General features: G+C 51.8%; 1 protein-coding gene across 3 annotated transcripts in view; it reads left to right on the forward strand.

The window, feature by feature from the left end:
- The first annotated feature begins 2953 nt into the window (after positions 1 to 2953).
- The window catches only part of Csnk1e (casein kinase 1 epsilon), a 38833-nt gene continuing 19094 nt past the window's right edge, over positions 2954 to 22692 (forward strand). Inside the window, exons 1-2 of one of the 3 annotated variants that reach the window (XM_057791593.1) lie at positions 2954 to 2972; positions 21261 to 21344. In XM_057791593.1, the coding sequence (XP_057647576.1) occupies positions 21269 to 21344 (76 nt within the window). In that variant the 5' untranslated portion in view covers positions 2954 to 2972; positions 21261 to 21268. Of the gene's footprint in view, positions 2973 to 18029; positions 18179 to 20550; positions 20622 to 21260; positions 21345 to 22692 lie in introns of those variants that run through there. The other 2 variants (XM_057791591.1, XM_057791592.1) reach the window with 2 other exon arrangements.

Genomic DNA, 22692 nt, shown 5'->3' on the forward strand with positions numbered 1-22692 from the left:
AGACAAGATCTCCTGAGTAAACTAGGAGCATGGGGAGGAGTCCTTGGGGGAGGACTGAACGGGGGAGGGGAGAGGCAGGGAAGGGAGCAGAGAAAATGTAGAGCTCAATAAATATCATGGAAAAAAAAGAAAAATAAGAACTGGGGCTGGTGACTATGTAGGGGGTGGGCAGGGTGAGGGGGAGATGTGGGATGAGTTTGGGGTGATGCCCAACCTTTCTATAGATTTCATAAGTCATCTCTGGCAAAACATGGTAACTTCCTGCAGAAGAATGGGAAGGAGAAGGTGGTGGGAATCAGGGAGGAAGGGATATTGTTTATTTATTTTCAAATTTGAAATTTATTATAATTATTTTATTCAGCTGATTGGGTGCTTTGCCTGTATGAATGTTTGCATACATGCATGCAGGGCTCATGGAGGTCAGAAGAAAGTATCAGATCCCCTGGGACAAGAGGTACAACTAGACATTGTGAGCTATCATGTGGTTGCTGGGAATTAAACCTGGGTCCCGTGCAAGAGTGGCCAGTGCTTTTAAAGTGCTGAACCATTTCTCCAGCCCCAAAGGGCACTTTTTTTTTTTTTTTTTTTTTGAATTTTTCGAGACAAGGTTTCTCCGTAGCTTTTGGTTTCTGTCCTGGTCTTGTAGACCAGGCTGGCCTCAAACTCACAGAGATCCACCTGCCTCTGCCTCCCAAGTGCTGGGATTAAAGGCGTGCGCCACCACCGCCCGGCTCCGAAGGGCACTTTGTAGTGGTGGTGGTGGTGGTGGTGTATGCATATGTATGTTTGTGTGGTGTGTGTGTGTGTGTTTGTGTGGTATGTATGGTGTGTGTATGTGGTGTGTGTGGTGTGTGTGTATGGCATGTGTGGCATATATGGTGTGTGTGTGGTGTGTGCGGTGTGTGTGGTGTGTGTGGTGTGTACGGTATGTATATGTATGTAGTGTGTATATATGGCATGTGTGGTGTGTATGGTGTGTGCCATGTGTGTGTATGGCATGTATGTGTAATGTGTGTTGTATGTGTGGTGTGTGTATGGCATGTGTGTGGTGTGTATGGTGTGTGTGCGGTGTGTGCAGTGTATGTGGTGTGTATGAAGTGTATGTGGTGTGTATATGGTGTGTGTGGTATATGAGGTGTGTGTGTATGGCATGTGTGTGGTGTGTATGGTGTGTGTGGTGTGTATGGTGTGCGTGTACATGTACAACTGAAGAGAGATCAGGGGAGTGTGAACATGGAGTATGAAATGCTGGGGCGTGCTGCTGGCTGTTCCGGTTTTAGCGAAGCAGCTTCTTGTGGAAAATATTCCCTGAAGTGCATCTGTTTCCTTTCTTCACTTTTTTTTTTTTTTGAGATAGGATGACCCCAAACTCAATCCTCCTGCCTCAGCCCTCCAAATGTTGAACTTAACTACCACACGGAGCCAGTCTATGAAGGCTATTAAAGGATCTGGGGGCAGAGTTCCCTATTGGCACTTCAGCCCACACCTGCCCCCAGGGCCCCTCAAGGAGGAGAGCTGGGGCTGTCCCTGTATACACAAGGTAGGTCCCTGAGTGGCCTTGCTGGTCTGGAGACTTCCCAGAAGTCAGTTTAAGATTCCTTGTTGGGCCGGGCGGTGGTGGCGCATGCCTTTAATCCCAGCACTCGGGAGGCAGAGGCAGGTGGATCTCCATGAGTTCGAGGCCAGCCTGGTCTACAAAGGGAGTTCCAGGACAGGCTCCAAAGCTACAGAGAAACCCTGTCTCGAAAAACCGAAAAAAAAAAAAAAAAAAAAAAAAAAGATTCCTTGTTGGTCTTGGGACAGAGTAGCCCTTCTCTGACCCTTTCCAGTCACGTGACCAGAGAATCGGCCACTCAGACCTTGATTTCTTCCTCCTAAAGTAGGAAGTGTAACTCTTCCTCTCTGGGCCGTGCAAGGGCTGTTTGTTGAGAAGTATGCCCAGCTATTGGGAACTTTTTAGGAAGTAAAGGCTGGAAGGTGGCTTGGTGGGAGGGGGCTTGACTGGCGTTTACAAAGCCCTCAGCTCAAGAAGGAAGGCCACCCAGTGAAATGAGCCCATTAGCGGTTGAAGAAAGGGCTCAACAAGCCTCGTCGTGCCCCCACCCATAGAGGGCACAGCAAACATTTTCTTCCCAGGGCACAAACTGTTTGTTTTCGACTGTGACTGTATCCGCATCCGGCTTTTCATTCTCTTAATATTCTAACATTTCCTCATATTATTGTAAGCTGTTTGTAAACATACCCTTTGCTGCTTGCGTAATACTCCACTGTGTATGTGTGCTACTCAGCAAGCCCCCACTTGGTTGGTCACTTAGATTAGTTCCAGTTTTTTAACCAGTATAAAGAACCCCACAATACAAGTATTCCAGATGACTTTGTTAGGACAGATTTCCAAAAACAGACTTGCTAGTCCAAGGCAAACATTTAAAAAAAAACAAAAAAAAAACTTTGGGGGTAGCTTGCAAATTTCCAGACAGTACGGGTGATCTCAACCAAAAGACCTTTACCCTACTAATCCACAGGGTTCTACGATCCCGAATCCCTTAGCTGGGGAACAGTCGGTGGGCGGTATGGGGAGTTGGTAAAAAGAAGAAAACATTTTGGAAATCAGATGCCTGCTCCCAGTCCCGGTTCCTCCTCACCCCAGCTAGCTTCAACCTGGAGTGTGACGGTTCTGTATTAACAAGAGAGTGGGTGGGGAAGGAGGCAGGGCAGATGGCCGGGAGCCCAGGCACGCAGGGCGTGAGTGTCGACAGAAGTGTCCAGCACCTCACCCAACAAGCATGAGAACCACGAACCCCCAGGGCTGGGAAGCCGGGGCGGGACCGGGAAGTCAGGGGCGGGGCTTGTAGGTGACGTCACGTCCCGCCCCCTGCGACTCCCTGCTCCCAGGCTCTGGGCTCGCGGAGTCCTCACCTGGAGTGACAGGTGTGCGTGTCTTGGAGCCGCGGAGGCTGACCTCCCTGCGTCAGGTAAGCCAGCCCCAGCGGAGACGCTCAGAGGCCCGGCATGGCAAAGCATGGGAAGAGCTGGGTGCGGGTGACTGGAGGTACCGTGCTCCCAAACTCCTTCTCTGTCTCATAGACCTACTTACCTGGACTTGAAAATGAACGCAGGCCTTGGGGGATCTGAAGCTCGGGAAGTTGAGGCAGTAGGAGCCAGTCTTTAATACTTCACAAATGCATTATTATTGCTTTATATGATGCTGTCCTTAGAAGTGTGCACTGAGTGATCATTTGTTAAAAAGAGAAAACTAGGGACGAAGTCCTCGGTGCTGCTGACACAAACTAAACCACCGTGGGATTTGGGTGTATGTCCTCGCACGCTGTACTCTTTTGTTTTTTTTGTACTCAGGGATATTGGCGTCGTTTTCTCGTACTGCATTTAGTTTCCCTGTCTTGCTTTTCTCTGAACATGGTAGGAGCATCTTCTGGTGTCGCTATTAGTCATTCCCATGTGTGTGATTACCCCTTTTAATGGCTGCATAGTGTTACAAGTGAGAGATGGGCAGTGGCTGGGCGCCATTCTGAACCCCAGAGGAAGGAAGTGAAGGGAGATGGAGGTGGTGTGGAACACTGCTTTTGGGGTGCAGCGGTCAGGAGCCCTTCCCCTACAGTGGGATCTTGGAAAAGAGCCTCCTGCCCTGAGGAACTGAGACAGCAAACTACCTTCCTAGGCGTGCGAGGCTTGTTGGACTAATATATGCAAACAGAACTGGGGCTGTTTGTCTGGGGCCTGAACCAAGGGAGGTGCTGAGGAGAGGGAGGACTACCAGAATGGGGAAGGGGCTCTCGGGGCTGGAACAAATGAGCAGGCTCCAGGAAGGACGGGTGCAGTTTGGTACTGTGGAGCGGACCCAGTGTTCCCAGGAGGCAGGGTCACTGAGCACCAGCCATATAGCTAACTTGGTGTGAGGCTAAGGAAGACGTTCAGAGTGGAAGGAAAGGAAGTAGAGGAGGCAAGAGGGCTTTGTGATCAACTCGGGAGCAGCTGAGGCTAGGTCTTGTTCAAGATCCACAAGGGCAGGACGGTAAAGGCTTGTGGTCCCAGCCCTAGGCAAGTAGGGGTAGGAGGATCAGAAGTTCAAGGTCATTCTCTGCTGTGGTGCGGGTTTTGTGAGCCTCGACTTTAAAATACCCAGGGGGTATTCTGGAAGGGGCTAAGCTGGCTGAGTGCCAGCCTAGTTGAATGTAACCCTAGGTTTGTTCCCTAGCACCACGCCAACTGTGTGTAGTAGCACACACCTCTAATCCAAGCACTAGGCTGTGGAGACAGAACTGGGTTAGAAATTCAAGGTCATCCTCAGCTTCAGTTAAGTTTGAGCCCAACCTGAGCTACTTGAGATTCTATCTTAAACCCCACCCACCCCCACCCAGGGCTGGAGAATGGCTCAGCAGTTAAGAACACTGGCTGCTCTTTCGAAGGACCTGGGTTCAATTCCCAGTACCCAAATGGCAGCTAACAACTGTCTGTAACTCCAGTGCTAGGGTATCTGACACCCTCATACAGATATATATGCAGGCAAAACACCAATACATATAAAATAAAAATAAATCTTTTTTTTTTTTTTGGATTTTTTCGAGACAGGGTTTTTCCGTAGCTTTTGGTTCCTGTCCTGGAACTAGCTCTTGTAGACCAGGCTGGCCTCGAACTCACAGAGATCTGCCTGTCTCTGCCTCCTGAGTGCTGGGATTAAAGGCGTGCGCCACCACCGCCCGGCTCCAGCCTGGTTTAAAAAGTGATTTCAGGTCAGTCAGCACTACTACACAGAGAAACCCTGTCTAGAAGAACCAAAAACAAACAAACAAATAATTAAACAAAAACAAACAAACAAATAATTAAAATTCCATATGGGGAGGGGGTGCTAATGAGGTGGCCCAGAAGGTAAATGACTTCTGGGCCACCTGCACACCTGAGTGTGGCTCCCAGAATCTACATGGTAGGAGGGGAGAGCGCTGACCTCTGACCTCCACACAGGCTGCTGAGGAATGTGCACAGGGGACCTCAGAGCTCAATAAGAGGTGGGTGGATCAAGGGTGAGTCATCACTGCCCTGGGACCAGCCAAGGCTTACTTAGAGAAAAGAGGAGTCTCTGCTAAGTGTCCACTTCCTGCTCTGTGAAGTGGGCCTGACAGCTCGCATTCGCTGCTTGTCCATGCATAGGAAGCCGGGCCTTCTACTTTGAGAGGCCCGGTCAATTTGTGGTCATGCACCCCACCCTGCTTCTCACCTTCTGAGCTCACTAACCATCTTCAACAGTAACTGGAGGTGGACGCAGGGGGAGTTGTGGGTATGTGGATTAGAGTGGGCTTCACATCCCTCGGGTGGATGCCAGCCCTGTAGCTGCCCTCTGGGGCTCTGAGCTTTCCTGTGTTCTGTTCCTTCTGTTCCCAGCAGATGAGAAGCATACCCTAGTCCTGGGGTAACCTCTAAACTTCAGCAGTCTGCAGTTGGGGTTCACAAGCCCATATGGCATCCCTTTCCCAAACCTGGCCTGATGCCCCTTACACCTGGGGGACCTACAGGGAGGGTTGCTCTGTCATGGAGAGTGAAGCCAGCGACCTCCCCGTTTTCAGACCATAGGTTCCATTTTATAGCCACAGATTTTAACATCTGGCATGCTGATGAGGCCCAGGACTCAGAGTCAAGTCCTTGCCATGGGCCTGGGACCCATTCACTTCTTCTCCACTGATCTCTGGTCAAGAACCAAGCCTCCGATCTGACTTGAAGGTTCATGTCCGAAATGCCAGCAGCCTTTGAGGTGGAGGCAGGAGGAAGATTTTGAGCTTGAGAGTTGCCTTAGCTGCACTTCTTGTCTCTGGACGCAAAGACTAACAAAACAACAGCAATAGCCCACCGACGCTCCTGGCCAGTCTCATGCCTGGCCGTTGCCTGGTGTCCTTTACAGCAATACCAAGCTGGCTTATTGTTTGAGATGTAGTCCAGGCTCGCCTTGGGCCTGCTGTAAACCTGAGGTTGACATTGAGTTTTCTGATCCTCTTGGGCTAGAGTACAGGCATGTGCTACCATGCCAGGTTTATGTAGTTTATGGGATTTGAACCCAGAGCTTCCCTGCATACCCGGCAAGCACCCCACCAAGTGAGTCCATCTCGTCTGTAATTTAATTTTGTACTGGAAATTGAACCCAGGGGCTTGTGTTTGCTAAGCAGGTACCTTAGCACTGAGTACATCCAGCCCTCAGTGCAATGCCATGAAACAGGCACACTGTCATCTTACAGATGGGGAAACTGAGGCACAGAATAGTGGACTGGTTCAGAATAGAGCCAGGATCCAATCCCAGCCCTTCTAGTATCAGCAGGTTCCTGTTTCTATTCCGATTGGCTCTTTCTTCTCAAAGTGTGTCTGGCCTAACAGTCAGGTTTTCTTTTTGCTTTTTTGGTTTGTTTTTGTTTTATTTGGTTTGGTTTGGAGCCTGTCCTGGAACTTGCTTTATAGACCAGGCTGGCCTTGAACTCACAGAGAGAGGCAAGTACCACTACTGCCCGGCTGGGTTTTCAATTTTTTTTTTTTTTTTTTTTTTTGGTTTTTCGAGGCAGGGTTTCTCTGTAGCTTTGGTGCTTGTCCCGGAACTAGCTCTTGTAGACCAGGCTGGCCTCGAACTCAGAGATCCGCCTGCCTCTGCCTCCCAAGTTCTGGGATTAAAGGCGTGCGCCACCACCGCCCGGCTTGGGTTTTCAATTTTTAAAAAAGGTTTTTTCAGTGCGCGGTGGTGGCACATACCTTTAATCTCAGCTTTAGGGAGGCAGAGGCAGGTAGATCTCTTTGAGTTTAAAGCCAGTCTGGTCTACAAAGCGGGTTCCAGGGCAGCCAGGGCTGTTTATAGAAGAGAACTCCTGTCTCTAAAAACAAAAAATTACTATTAGGATTTTTTAAATTCTATATGTGTAAGTGTTTTGTCTGCATGCGTGTTTGTGTACCACTTGCATGCCTGATACTGGCAGAAGCCAGAAGAGGGCATCAGATCTAGAACTGGAGTTAAGGTGGTTATGAGCTGCCTGATGTAGGTGCTGGGAACCAAACTCTGGAACTCTACAAGAGCAAATTCTCTTGACCACTTAGCCATCTCTTATGCACCATTTTTTTTTCTTTTCTTTTTTTCCCACTACAAGTTTTCTCTGTGTAGCCCTGGCTGTCCTGGAACTCTCTTTGTAGACCAGCATGGCCCCCAACTCGGAGATCTGCCTACCTGCCTCCCAAGTGCTGGGATTGATGGCGTGCACCACTGCCCAGCTAGTCCCATAATTTTAAAAACATTTAAGTGCTTGTTTGTTTGTTTACTGTGTGTGTGAGTGGGGTGCATGCCACAGCATACATGTGGCGCTCAGATTTTATGTACTTGTTTGTTTACTGTGTGTGTGAGCGGGGTGCATGCCACAGCATACATGTGGCGCTCAGATTTTATGTACTTGTTTGTTTGTTTGTTTGTTTGTTTACTGTGTGTGTGAGCGGGGTGCATGCCACAGCATACACGTGGTGCTCAGATGGCATTTTCACTCATTCCCCTGTGGGTTCCTGGGATGGGACTCAAGCAGTCAGGCCTTTTATCTACTGAGTCATCTCACCAGGCCATTTCTGAGACAGGAAACTAAGGTTAGGATGTATTCTTTAAAATCAGCCTCCCAGCATGACCGTGGAGCAGCCAGTAAAGAACCCGTGTCCTCACATAACATGTGGGCACGTGCGGCCCACTCGTCTAGCCCTGTAAAAGTACTTTGAGCGTTTGTTTTGTATTGTTATACTTACATGTTCATAGCATGTAGATTCTGCCATGTTAGCAAATACATGATAAATATTACAATAGAACACTCAGGGGCTGCGGAGACGGCTTGGTTGCTGAATGAGGTCTCAGTTTCAGCCCCAGCACTTATGTGAGAAAGTCAGGTGCAGCAGCGGTCATCTGGGCTCCCGGTGCCTTAGGGCTGCTGGTCAGCCAGTCAAGACAAACTGGAGAACTGCAGGTTCTCTGACGGACCCCATGTAAAAATTAAGGCAGAAATTCAAGGCTAGCCTGGTCTACCTAGGGAGAATAGCCCAGGCTACATAGGATCCAGTCTCAATAATAATAATAATAATAATATGGAAGGCGATTGAGGAAGACATCAACGTCAGTCCTTCGCCTCCACCTGAATGCACATGCGTGTGAACATACCTGCATACACTTGTAAGTACATAGCATCTGGAAGACCAAACTGGAAGCTGGATAAGAACACAAGCTGTAGTTTTTCTTTTTGCGTTTTCTCTCTATTTTGATCACTAGCTCTTACTGGATGCAGAGGCTCAACCATGGGCACACCTAATGTTGTCTTGCTTGTGGTCTGTCTCCCTCCCTCCCTCCCTCCCTCTCTTCCTCCCTCCTTCCCTCCCTTCCTCCCTCTCTCCCTCCCTCCCTTTCTTTCAAGACAGGGTCTCACTACATAGCCCTGGTTGGCTTGAGACCCAGAGATATCCCTGCTTCTACCTTCTGAGAGTTGGGTCTCAAGGTGTGCACCACCAAACTCAAGGGTCATAGTTACCTGAGTGGACACCAGCATTCCTGGGGAGTTGGACTTGTGGTGTCTAGAAGGGCAAGGGAACTTTTCAGTGGGGACCTCAGATAGCAGGGGCAGGTTCCCACTGCCAAGTATCAAGGAAGCAGAGATGTACCAGACTCCAAGATGGGTCTGTAGAAGCACATTGTTCTTTCATAGATTCCTGAATATAAACTCAGCTCTCTGAGCCTTGATTTTCTCCCTATTTACAATGGGGGTTGCCTTCTGCCCACAGGACCGCCATGGAGCTAAACCAAGCACATTAGAAATGCCCAAGGCACATTGTCCATCCATCCATGCTAACTCTGGCGCTCCCCCACCCTGTCTTCACACAGGTTCAAAGATGTTCCCCTCAGAATCGGGGGCTGTTGGACCATCTGCACCCTAGGAGAGGGTGAGGGTGGGTCACGGGCATCAGCTGGCTGACTTCCCAAGAGTGGGAAATGGCTGAAGTAGAGTGTGCTCCCTGGGGTTAGTCCCCCAGACCCTCCTCCACCACTCCAATCCTGCCTTCCTCCATGCCTCACCAGCTCCATCCCACTACACTGCCAACTCCCCAGATTCTTGGTAGATAAAGTTTTAGGGGGCAACTGACTGTGGGAACATGTCGGAGCTGTATTTGGGCAGTGTTTTGCTTAAGCTTAAGAACAAAAGTGCCGGGCTGGAGAGATGGCTCAGAGGTTAAGAGCACTGATTGTTCTTCCAGAGGTTCTGAGTTCAATTCCCAGTAACCATATCTGTAGTGAAATATGGCCTGCAGGTATACATGCAGATAGAACACTGTATACACAATAAATAAATAAATAAATCTTTAAAAAAAGAAAAGAAAAGTGCCGGCCCCGGCGGTGGTGGTACATGCCTTTAATTCCAGCACTCTGGAGGCAGAGGCCGGTGGATCTCTGAGTTTGGGGCAAGCCTGGTCTATGGAGTGAGTTTCGGGACAGCCAAGGCTACATAGAAAAATCCTGTGGATCTCTGTGAGTTCAAGGCCAGCCCGATCCAATCTACAGAGTGAGTTCCAGGACAGCTCTAGCTGTCCTGTAGAGAAACCCTATCTCGAGAAAAAAACAAAAAGCAAACATGGCAAACATGGCTGGGAATGATGGTATACCTGCTGTTTAGATACTCAGGGGCCTGAGGAGAGGGTCTTTGAGGACTAGTCTGGGCACTGGGGGGGGGGGGTAGCTCAGTGGCGACATTAGCCTGGTGGTACTGTGGGTGTTTTTGAATACCCTGGGGACAGAGCAAGAGGGCAGCTCATGTCTGTAATGTTCTTTCTCGACAAGCCCTGTAGTTGATCTTGAAGTCTGGGTGAAGTCTCTCAGGTCCCTTAAAGAGCATCAGGAAGTGTTTGTGGACAGGCATGCAACATGACCAGGACACGAGTCACACGGAGCTGAGGAAGAGGGGTCATCATCTTCACTCCAGCCCTGGATAATAAGTGGTTGTGCGCCCCTGGGAAGGGACTCCCACTTCCCAGAGCTGGAAGAGCATGTGTTTGGAGACTTAACAAACAAGGGACAAGGTTCTGAATGGCTGTTAGAGAAGCTCAGAGGGGAGGGGAGGGGAAGGGAAGGGACCTCCTTAGAGGCGGGGTTGAGCTGAGGGCCCGGTAAGGGGTCTTTGGGCTCTGTGGAAGATTTTAGAGTTTCTTCTTCTTTTTTTTTTTTTGTTTGTTTTTTCAAGACAGGGTTTCGGCCGGGCGGTGGTGGTGCATGCCTTTAATCCCAGCACTCGGGAGGCAGAGGCAAGGCGGATCTCTGTGAGTTTGAGGCCAGCCTGGTCTAGAAGAGCTAGTTCCATGGGGCTGGAGAGATGGCTCAGAGGGTAAGAGCACTGGCTGCTCTTCCAGGGGACCTGAGTTCAATTCCCAGCAACCACATGGTGGCTCACAGCCATCTGTAATGAGACCTGGTGCCTTCCTTGCCAACAGTACATTGTATGCTTAATAAATAAATAAATCTAAAAAAAAAAAAAAAAAAAAAAAAAAAAGACAGGGTTTCTCTGTGTAGCCCTGGCTGTCCTGGAATTCACCCTGTAGATCAGGCTGGCCCATAACTCAGAGATCCATCTGCTTCTGCCTCCTGAGTCCTGGGATTAAAGTCGTGTGCCGCCACCACCCAGCTGAGATTTTAGAGTTTCTTACGTTGAGTATTCGTGGCCCCTCTAGGAATTGATGCCCTGAAGAAGACCCACAGCCGCTGGGTAGTTGAGGTTTGCCCACCTCTGGTTCAGTAGGGCAGTCCCTGAGGGAAGAGTGAAAGGCAGATTGGCCCTGGTGGGCGTGTCTTCCATCTTCACTGTCCAGGTCTCACACAGACTCTCATTGTGGGGGCATTTGTGAGCATGCATGGGGTGGGGGAGTTGCCTCTTGAAACTTTTATTATTTTTAAGTATGTGTGCATATGTGTGTGCTATATGTGCATAAGCACAGGTGGTGACCTTGAAGGCCAGAGGCTTCGGATCTCCTGGAACTGGAGTGTGCTGCCCCGCATGGTTGCTGGGAGCCTAGCTCAGTTCTTCTAGGAGAGCTGGGTGCACTCTTAACTGCTGAGCCACCTCTCCAGCCCCAGGGTTTCTCTCTTGCAGCTTATGTTCAAGGACATGGAAAACAATCAGCCTGTCTTAAAAGTGTGAAGAAAATAAAGCAGGTTGTCTTTTTTGTTTTGTTTTTGTTTTACAAGACAGGGTTTCTCTGTGTAGCCTTAGCTGTCCTGGAACTCTCTGTGTAGACCAGGCTGGCCTTGAACTCACAGATATCCTCCTGCCTCTGCCTCCTGAGGACTGGGACTAAAGGCATGTGCCACCACCACCAGGCACAGACTGTCTTCTAAAGGACAGAGAAGCCCACAACATGTGGTTGGGGCTGGAGAGATAGATAGCTCAGCAGTTAAGAACACTTACTGTTCTTGCAGAAGACCTGGGTTTAGTTCCCAGCATCCACATGGTGGTTAAAAACCATCTGCATACTTACATGCAGGCAAAACACTCACATAAATAAATCTTAAAAATGTCACTAGGTGGTGGTGGCGCACGCATTTAATCTCGGCACTCAGGAGACAGAGGCTGGTGGATCTCTGAGTTTGGGGCTAGCCTGGTCTATAGAGTGAGTTTCAGGACAGCCAAGGCTACATAGAAAAATCCTGTCTCAAAAAAAAAAAAAAAAAAAAGACATGCCTAAGGGCGCAGGACTGAATTTCCAGGTACTTAAGAGACAAAGAGGGTTGCAAATTCAAGGCCAGCCTGGGCAAACTTTTTGAGACTTTACATAAAACAAAAAGTCAAAAGAGGGCTAAGGATAGCTTTGCAAGGGCCTTGGTTCAACTCCATAGTAGCAGCATTAGGTGCTGGGTGGGGAAGAAGAGTTCTTTTTCTTTTTTTTTCTTTTCTTTTTCTTTTTTTTTTGGTTTTTCGAGACAGGGTTTTTCTGTGGTTTTGGAGCCTGTCCTGGAGCTAGCTCTGTAGACCAGGCTGGTCTCGAACTCACAGAGATCTGCCTGCCTCTGCCTCCCAAGTGCTGGGATTAAAGGCGTGCGCCACCACCGCCCGGCAAGAAGAGTTCTTGAAAGGGAGGTGAAAAGCTACGGGTACAGGCAGCACTGACGAGTCGGGGACAGGTTGTTCTAGCCAAAGGCCTTGCAGCGTGAGCGATGAAATGTAAGAGGCCAATACAGGACGTATGAGATAGAGCCCGAGGCTCTTAGAAGCCAGACCCTGCCGCTCAGAGAGAGCATTTCATCCCTAGGTGGAATAGTGAGGGGAGATTCTCCACAGCTGTCCAGCAGCTGTAGGATCCAGTTGCAAAACTGGTGGCAGGACTCAGTTGAGTGGGGATGTAGCGGTAGGGAGGTTGGCTCATGTTTGAGTAGCAGGTGGCAAGAGGAGAGCCTTTTCCCACTGAGCCCAGGCTCACATATCCTCAGAGAATTTGCTAACATAGAACCCTGGATCTGGAACACAGGGATGGTTCCCATCAGCCCACCCCAAGCCAGGGCAGGGAGACTGAGGACCTGTGCAGTGTGTCTCACTCCGCCCCCAGAGAGAGACTTGGATTTTGCAAGAGTCCACTGACAGATGGTTCTCAAAGCTAGGCCTCTTGCAGTTCCACTTGCCGGCTCTGAAGGAGGAGCCACTGTCCCAGGGGTCTGACCTGGGTAGCTTGTGGGATTACCCAGCAGCCTGAGTTAAAAGGAAGACACAGTCTCAGACTGGAAGAACACAAAAGTAGGCAGAGCCTTGAGGAACATCTGAGGAGGGGGAGCTGGGACCCCACCGAGCAGAAGGGCAGCATCCAGAGGCTGGGGGTCCCTGGAGGAAGTCTTCAAGACACGGGTGAGCTATATACCTTAGGGGCTAGGGAGACATCCAGGGGCTGCCTGCTGGTTCCTCAGAAACTCAGAGCAACATGGGCAACAAGGGGGTACAAGAAGGTCTGCAGCCTTCCAATCCGGTCCACCTGTGAAGGGTCTGGTGATGCTCCTTCAGGGGATAGATGAAGGAGGCAGGACATGACCACTAAAGTCCTTTACAGCACTAAAGGGAAACCCAGTTCAGAGTCCTGATTTAAGTGAGCTCCCCTGAGAGCAGAAAAAGTAATTACTACTCAGGACTTTTGGGCAAAGTTGTTTTTTAGGGTTTATTTGGTTGGTTGGTGTTTCTTTGTTTGAGACACAGGGGTTTCTCTGTGTGGCCCTGGCTGTCCTGGCACTTGCTTTGTAGACCAAGCTGGCCTTGAACTCACAGATCCAAAGGTCTCCGCCTCCTGAGTGCTGGGATTAAAGGCGTGTGCCACCACGGCCAGGCTACTTTTGTGGATTTTTGATCCTTGTCATCCACCACTTTACAGAAGAGGTGGGGAGGCTTTAAGGAACTTGCCTGGTAGAAGGTGGAAGATCAGCATTTGAAGACAGAGTCTTTCTTCGTTTGTTGTTTAGGTTTTTAAAATACACTTTTTTTTTTTTTTTTTTCGAGACAGGGTTTCTCCGTAGCTTTTGGTTCCTGTCCTGGAACTAGCCCAGACTGGCCTTGAACTCACAGAGATCTGCCTGCCTCTGCCTCCCGAGTACTGGGGAAAATACACTTATTTTTGATTATGTGCAGGGCTTGGGGGGGGGGGATAGGGTGCATAGGGTGCATATAAGTGCAGGTGCCTGCAGAGGCCAGAAGAGGCACCGGACTACCTGGTTGGGGTTAGGTGATCGTGGCTGTTTGAGGTGGCTTTCCAAAAGTGCAGTTTGAGCCCTTAACTACTGGTCCATCTTCTCTCCAGGCTCTTGGTTTTGTTGTTGCTGTTTGAGACAGGGTCTCTATTGTGAAGTCCTCACTGGTCTGGAGCTTGCTGTGTAGCTCAGGCTGGCTTCAAACTCACTCCAGCCTCTGTTGCTGAAGCACTAGGCAAGCTTGCTTCACTGTGCCCACTCCCAGACCCCAGCCTCTTGAAGTCACAGGGTCTTTGCTTCCAGCTGCCAGTCAGGTTCCTACCTCCCTTAGACATCGGTCTGTAAGGGTAGAAGTCAGTGGAGGGGAGTAGAGGGGCCTCTGGGGCCCTGCAGTTCTGTAACCAGGAAACCGGAGTTTTGAAGTATTTATTTATTTATTTATTATTTAGTTTTTTTTTTTTTAAAGATTTATTTATTATGTACAGTGTTCAGACTCCATGTATGACTGCAGGCCAGAATAGGGCACCAGATCTCATTACAGATGGTTGTGAGCCACCATGTGGTTGCTGGGAATTGAACTCAGGACCTCCTGAAGAGCAGCCAGTGCTCTTAACTTCTGAGCCATCTCTCCAGCCCCTATTATTTAGTTTTTTGAGACAAGGTTTCTTTGTGTAGCTCTGTCTGTCCTGGAACTCTCTCTGTAGACTAGGCTGGCCTCGAACTCTGAGATTCCCCTGCCTTTGCCTCCTGAGTGCTAGAATCAAAGGCATGGGCCATCACCACCCAACTTAAAATATTTATTTTTAATTTAAAAACTTTTATGTGTATGAGGGCTGGAGAAATGGCTCTGGTGGCCCTTAACTGCTGAGCTGTCTCCCCCATTCACTTTGGTGTTTTAAATTTACATTTATTTATTTATTTATTTATTTATTTATTTATTTATTTATTTATTGTGTGTGTGTGTGTGTGTGTGTGTGGCATGGTGTGACTGTGGAGGACAGGGGACACCTTGCTCCTGCTACCACATGGGTCTCAGGAACCAGATGCAGGTTGCCAGGCCCGGCTGCAGGTGCCTGTCCCATCTCCACGACTCCAGAGTTGCTTTGTTACTGGACAGTTTGGAGCATGACCCAGAAGGAGGGTGCCAAGTCCTTCACAAGCCTGGGTGAGGAAGCTCCGGCAGGCCACTGCCTCCTCCTAGGGTGGGTGCGAGTGTTTCCTGAGTCAGAACTGACAGTGTGGTCTGTCACTAGGTCCTGGAACCAGGGCACTGCCCTTCGTGTTTGGTTGAGAGAGGGAGGGCAGAGACCTCTTCAGCGTCCGTTCAATCACCAGCTGTTTGTTCAATGCCTCCCAGGTGCCAGACACTGTTATAGATATTCACGACATAGCAGAACCCAAAATAGCATTGATTCCCTGCTTTCATGTACCTTAATCCTCTAAGTGGGAGACCGAGATGAACAACAACACAGGCAGCACCCAGAGTATGCTATAGTGTGAGTGTCAGTGGGCAGTGGGGTGCAGGAGAGACGCTAATCCCGCGGGGTCTAGGGTCCAGGATGGACCTTTATACGTTTGGTCTTAAATTATGTTGGATGATGTGTGGGGTGGGGGTACCACTTCATACATGCCACAGAGTCCATGGGGAGGTCAGAGGATGACCCTATGAAATCCCTTCTCTCCTATCTTAACGTGGGCTCTAAGGATCAAACTTGGAGTCTTTGGGTTTTCTGAGGGGCAAGCACTTTAAGCCACCTCGCCAGGCCAGTAATAGAATCTTAAATTAGGAGACAGGGAAACCCTTTCTTGAAAGGACTGAGCATGGAGCCTAAGGGAAGTGCATGGGTGAGGGTAGGGCTCTTAGGAAATTGGGCCAGGCAGTTGAATGGCCAGGGCAGAGGCTCATAATAGAGGAACCAAAGTCAAGAATGCTGCAGGCAGGAACTTGCAGGGGAAAGTCATTTTTAGGACTATTCTGAACACTTAGTAAGCCAGAATGTCCACAGTCAAGAATCCAGCTCCTCTGTGAGGTCCTGGTCTCATCTGCCTTGTGCTGTATGACCGGGGCTATGCCTGAGCCCCGGGCCCAGCGTTCACGAGTGCCCAGTGGTCCCGAGGGGGTGTGAGATTAAGAGAGTGCAAATGTCCAGTTTGGAAAGCAGTGAGGAAAGCTGTTGCTCCCGAGAAACAGAACTGTGAGAAGCTAGTGTGTCCTCTGGCGAGCTGGGGCTTGTCTGCTTGTATCTGTGGGTGAGTGGAAGGTGCCAAGGGATGGCCATCAGCCTATACCGTTGGACTTGGAAGTTAAGAGGTGGGGATCTTTGAGAAGCAATGAGAGTAAACTGAAGGTAGGCTCTTGGCTGCTAGAATGAAGCAGGCTCTCTGTTGGGAGCAGACTCCCTTCCTTCCCTTTCCTCTGCTGGCTTTTGCGTCACGGCTGTCTCCCCTCAGAGCTCAGCTGCAGAGCTCTGGGGAGGACTCATAGCTTGGACTTGGACTTATGGGGGTGTAGGAAGGAAGAGGATCAGGCAGCGACAACTGTGGGGGGGACATCCTTACGAGGGGGGCAGATCCGAGAGGGAATCTAGGAGGGTCCAGCTACCCTGAACCCCTCAGCAGGTCTGGGGTGTTTGTTGGAACTAGGGGTTCTCAAGATTAGCTATGCCCGGACAACCACCAGAGGTTCCATAGTGGGAGGTGTGGGCCAGGGAGAGACTGCAGGTCCTGGAATGGAGAGCAAGTGGCAGGACTAAGGGGGAAGCCGGGGCAGTGAAATGCAGACAGAAGCCTTGTTCCAAAGGGCGCATGATGTCCAGGAAGGGGAGGAGAGCGGCTTTAAGCAGATCTGGATGGTTCCAGTCTCCAGACAGGCTGACCTGTGCTGTTGAGTGAGCACTAAGGAGCCTCCAATTCCCTTTCTGGAAGCCCTAGAATGAACATCTGTTGTCCTCACTGGAGAGGAGAGGGTTAAATGAGCTAGGCGCCTCTCCTGGCACTGAAGAGCAGGCCCACATTTGGAAACTGGGCCCAGGTTGGAAGGTTTGGGGGTGGTAAAGACAGGAGGACACTGGTGTGTGCTGGGTTCTATTCAGTCTTGCCAGGGCCCCAGTGCCTGGGCTCTGACCACAGCAGCTGACTGCTGCCCAGACCAGCTGCCTCTGCTGAGGATTTGTGCTCAGAAGGGCCAAGGGTTTGAGAGAAGTCAGGAATGTGGCCTGTACTACAAAATCTGCCAAATGGGAATGAACTGAGAAAAATGACGCCAAGAAGCACCATGCCGGCCCAAGTTCAACCCACCATCTGGCTGAGCGTCCCTGCCTGGACAAAGAGAGCCAGTGCTCAGCTTACCATCACAGATGCCTTCTGGAGGCAGCTCCTTCTCACTTTCCTCTTGGGTCAGCATCTCCTGGACCACCAGAAGACCATGGCCATCTCGCTAGACTGTGTGGGTCTGGGCACAGTATTGTGTCCTCTGAAAGGATCTGGTCTGTAGGGCTCCCAGCAATTTGGGGAGCATCTGGTTAAGTCCCTCAGCCTTGGGGAGAAGATGCTGTTATTATGAAGTGACTCTCTTTCAGAGATGCGTTTCTGGGATGGGAGGAGGTGGTCACACAGTTGTGTGTGAGAGAATATAGGTGTGTCATAATTTGTAGCTTTGTGTGACCAAGTGTAAATATCATTTTAATAGCCTTGCATGGCTGTGCTGGAAGCTGGTGGGAAGCCTTCATTAACTCTCCCGTGACCTGAGGAGGATACAGTCTTTCTTCCTCCTTTACTGTTAGGGAAACCCAGGCCTTGTCTGGGGGATGACATGGCTGAACGAGCACCTCTGGGCTCCCTGACTCGCGCGTGAGTTCTTGGTGAGGGCAGGGGACTCAAAGGGTGAGACTACTTTGGGATCTGAGGGTCGCCACAGTGGAGCTGAGCGTCAGAAAGAACAGAGCAAAGAAAGGAGTCTGCCTGAGTTTTCTTTGGCTACCTCCCTGGCCCTTGTCCACGCCCCTCCATGCCTAGCCCCAAAGCTCCTGGCCAGTGTTCTCCGAGCCCCCAAATCTCTTTTTTGCAGTGCCAGGCATATTGGCCAGTCCTCCCGGGAGCCTGCAGCTTTGGCTGGAGATAGGGCAAGAAGGCTGGAGTATAGGAAATCCGAGTTTTGTGTGCCCTCTCATTCAGGGTGGCAGCGTCAGCGCGTGCTCCCGGGGGTCGCGGGCCCTTTAAATCCTCCGGGGCGGCGGCGGCGGGAGGGGGAATGACATCAGCGGGCGGGCCCGGGGCTCAATGGGAGCCGCGGGGACGCGCGCGCGGCCCGGGAGCGCGCGAGCCGGCGGCGGGGGCGGGCGGCGGGAGGCGGCGGAGCGCGGAGCCTGAGCCCGGCCGGGCCGAGCGCAGCGCAGCGGGCCGGGGAGAGGCTGGCGCGCCCGCGGCCCCGCGAATCCTCTGTCATCCGCCCCGGCGGGCCGCCCCGGCGCGGTGAGCATCGGGGGCCGGGGAAGCGGGGCTCCCTCCGCCTCTTTGTGTTTTCTTTTTGCGCGAGCGCGGGGCGGACACGCGCGTCCGCGCTGGGCTGGGGGCGCCGCCCGTGAGGACAAAGGCGCGGCCGGGGACGCGGAGGGGACGGGCGCTTTGCAGGCCGCCGGCTGCACCAAGGCGGCCCCGGGCTGAGGCGGTGGGGGACCTGCGGCAGGGGCCTGGCCGAGGTCCCCGGGGCGCGTGGGTTCCGGGCTGGCCACGGTCCCTCCTCTGTGCCCTGGGCTCTGGGTCAGCGAGGCCGTTTGCGTGTAGGGTGGGGGCGCCCGGCGGTCCTAAGTGATGGGGTGCGTGGTCACCCAGGCCACCGGCTTTGTTTTCCTTTGTGGCAAGAAGGGAGGGGATTATTTATCGCCTGGATTCTCTTTGCAGTGTGAGAGCCTTGTGCTGCAAGCCTCTGTGAAACTGGGTGTCTGGGCGCCTCAGAGCCAGGGCTACGACTTAGGCCAGCCCCCTCCCCCTACTTTGCCCAGAGTTTTCCCATATATTTTCTTGGCATAACCTCCCCCTGAGAAGGGCTTCTGGAGAGAGAGAAAGTGGTACAGTTCCGATGAATACTGTGTTTGGGACGGCTTTCCCAGGTTTAGGGTATTCCTTCAGTTCTTATTTTCCTGGTTCATTAACCAGGGTCTCGGCCCTGGGGAAGGTGGGTGGTGTGTGTATGGAGGGGGAGGACTGCTTATGTGCCCGTCTGGTTGTAGTTTGTAAATTTTCTAACCAGCTGAGAAGTCTTGACTCCTCTTGACCACCCTTTTTTTTTTTTAACTTTGTTTACCTCCCCCCCCCATCCCTCCCGCAGGGGAGAGGGAGTGAAGAATTGGAAAGCTACTCTGTCTGAAGAAGCCCCCTTTTAAGTGGAGGAGAGCTGGGACAGGCTAGACACTCTCTAGGGCTCTGGGTCTCTAGGGTAGGGAGACCCTGACGTTGGTGGGGTCCTGCAGGGTTGGTGGTTTGTAGCCCTCTCCCGATCTGTGTAGACAGCCGTGAGCACAGAGGGGCTGGGGGGGTCATGTTCGGTGTATTTATGTAAGACACCCAGACAGAGGGCACTGGTATTTATATAACCTGGCGTGGGTATTTATGTAATATAGGATGCAGTATATTTATGTTCCTTTCCTAACCTGTGGCTTTCCCGGCTGCCATGTGTGGTCTCTTGAGTTGGCGTTGGTGGAAACCCGGCTCGGGGGGTGTTTGTGTGTACACACCCAGCCCCCCTCCTTTCCCGTAGGGATCACGAGTGTGAGCCTCTGCTCCGTCTTCCTTGGCGGGTGCACTTAGGAAAGAAGCTGGACCGCGTGTGGATCCCTGGTGCCGGGCTGGTGGGTTTTCTGCACATGTGCAGTACTTGCTGTTGGCAACCAGGGCAACTCAGCTGGGGCCAAGCCAGCCATGTGGGCAAAGGCCCTTGATGGACAGTTCAGAGTTTGGCTGACACCCAGTGACAGCCACTTCCTTGTGCCCCGGTATAAGGACTGTAGTGGCTCTCTAGGAGCTAGTACTAGACTGGGGTGCCTCTCCTGGCATGGACCTCTTGGCTCTTAGGCTGATTAAGGAGCCCTAATGAGTCTCTCCCGGCTTCCTTCCAGGCCTGGCAGCTAGGGGTAGGCTTGGCACAGGGAAGGGGTACCCCCCCATCCCCTCGGGCTAGCTAGCACAGCTACTATCTCACCTTCCAGGTTTACTTCTCAAGCCTGGAGTGAAATAAGTTCTAGGTAGGTGGCCGCCAGGTAGGCTAGCCTGACCAGTTTGGTCCTAGGTGAGATTCTACCATTGGCTTGCTGCTGGGTGGTAGCAAGGCCCCTCCAGGCTTGGGTTCCCATCTGCAAAAGGAGTCTCCTTGTTTGCTCACTTTAACTCATTTGTAAACAACCGAGGTTTCAGAGACCCTTTCTCCCCATTGCGTAGTTTACCCATCCCTGCCTCCCTATCTTCCGGTAGCCCAAACTGCCACCAGTCTTTGAGTCTTCCCTTTTCTTGGCCTGGAACTGTATGCAGACCTCTACCAGGCCAGTACAGAGGGGCCCTGCCATGGTGGACCAGTCCCTGTTATCCACAGGCTTGAGACATCCGACTGTCTCAGGAAGGAGGGAGGCTACTCAGATCAGTCCTGTGGGACAAGTGACTTCAGATCTCGCTGTACCGGGGGCCTCTCCCAGGAGACCCTCTCTCCTTGTCTTCAAGGAAGCTTGCCTGAGAATCTACCCAAAGAGATGCGTGCAGAGAGGCCTAGAAATTGTTCCCTGCGTCCTGAGTAGAACCCAGGAGGCAATATGAGGGACCATGGCCTTCCCTTTAGGAGTGGGGATCAGACCCTGTCACGTGGAGCCTACTGGAACAGGCCAGCCTAGCCCTGTGCAGGTCTAGCAGCCCAGGGGCAGGAATTGAGGTGGGTACCCTGTGCCCTCAGGAGTCTCTTAGTGCTCTAGAGCCCCTTCCCTTCTCTTTTTCTTCCCATCCCTGGAGGTTGGAACTTGGTGGTAGTGGCTGTAGTACATTTTAGGATGGTTTGTCCCCATGGACCCTGTTCCTCCTGTTTCTGGGGCCCAGGGCCTTCCTGGGGTTCTTTAGTTGCCTCTGGAGTGCATGCAGATAGGGTACCTTGGTGAAGACTTTTGGCCTTTAGCCTGTTAGGACTGGTGGAGATTCCCTGCGGAGCTCAAGACTCAAGACTTGGGTCTCCTGGCTCTTCCCTGTTACCCCCTTTGTCCTTGGTGTTGCTTCAGGCCTTTGCCCGTGGCAACCAGCTTCCCCCAAGGACGTTCATGCTGGAGGGTCCCCTTAGCCTTCTCTTCCTGGGCCTTGGCTCTGATTCCACCTTTTCTGGTCTAAGTGAAGCCTGTTCTAAACCGGCCTCAGCCCTGCCCAGGTGTGTGGGCATGAGGGCTCCCTGACACCTGGCTGACACCTGACTGCCCTTGAACAAAGTGAAGCCAGATTGTTTCCCAGACAGTGGGAGGGAGAATGCCAGCCTCCGGTGGGGGTGTCCAAGGTCCCGTCTCTGACCTGTTTCTGCTTCTGCACCAAGGGTGAAGCATGGAGCTGCGTGTGGGGAATAAGTACCGCCTGGGCCGAAAGATCGGCAGCGGGTCCTTCGGAGACATCTACTTGGGTAAGTAACTGGGCCTCTCTGCCTGTGGCCCTGGAGACAGCTCTGGGGATGGGGATGAGGAGGAAGAGGTGGGGAGACCTGGGGTTTTGTGATCTGGGGGCAGAACTTTGCTCTGGTCGTGTGGCATGGCTTGTAAGTCTCCAGGGTAACCCCAGATCCAGGAGGCTCAGGTGTTCTGGGGATGCCTCTCACAGCTGGACAGGCACGGTAGACCGCAATAGCTGAGGAGATATATTTAGCAGATCTCCAGCTGCAGTGGAGCTGGGTCTCCACTGGGGCGTGGGAAAGCCCTGACTGGATAGGCATCCCCCCCTCGGGTCCTGACATAGATGGATAAGGCGGCTACTATCATGGACCCCTGGGGAAGCTCCCAGGAGGTACAGGCCCCTCCTCCTTCTATGTGGCTTTCTGGAATGACGCAGGGAGAGCTTACCCCTCTGGACCCTCCCTGTCTTCTGGATGTGCTTCCTTTTGGAAATCTGAGTTTGCCCTGATGTCTTTTTAAGTAGACTGCTGCCATCTCAGCCTCTAGGGAGGGAGAAATGAGCCCCCATCCCCCTTAAGTGTTGCTTTCCTAGCCCTGCCCTGTGCCATTTTGAGTCTTTTGTTGGCCTGCAGGGGAGAGTTTGCTTGGTAATTGCATAGATAGAGTTGGGGGTCTTAGGGTTGCTAGAATGAGATGGAAGCCTCCTTGATCATCTTTGGTGCTGCCCCTGTGCCCTCATGAGTAGGACCCAGCTGCCTCTTGTTTCCTGGGCAAAGATAATGGACAAGTCAGGACACTGGGGTCACTAATTAGTTCATTCTGGGGTTTCTCTTCGCCGGTGCTCATAGTCCCTGTCCCCCTTAAGTATGAATTCTTCCATTCAGTAGGCCTCAGAAGCAATGGGCAGGGATGCACAGGCCTTCCTGGCTCGTACCCGTAGGCCCCTTTCTGAACACTGGCACACTCAAGACAGCTCCAGAACTTCTGGTGGCAAAGGGGTAGAATGGCTGAGTTGTCTGCTGGAGATTGCTCAGAAAAACTGGCTGGCGTGGCCTTGACACCAGGGTAGGAGACAGAATGGGAGGCAGACACACCTGGATGTGCAGCTGCCCCAGGATCTCAGTGTTCCCCATCTGTGTCCCGGGGTGATCAGGCGCTGTTGTGGAGTACAATCGTGAGGTACAGTGTCGTGCCTAGCGCCGGGTAGATGAGTAGATGAGTATGCCTGCAAACAACTTGGTGTTTCTCTGTGGGGTGTGGTGGGGTGTGCCTGAAGACCCAGCTACTCTGGAGGCTGAGGCAGGAAGATTGCTTGAACCCAGGAGATAACGGGGTTCAAGTAGCAGTGTAGTTCGGTAACTC

This window comes from Chionomys nivalis, chromosome 17, assembly GCF_950005125.1.
Source record: "Chionomys nivalis chromosome 17, mChiNiv1.1, whole genome shotgun sequence".
Classification (NCBI taxonomy): domain Eukaryota; kingdom Metazoa; phylum Chordata; class Mammalia; order Rodentia; family Cricetidae; genus Chionomys; species Chionomys nivalis.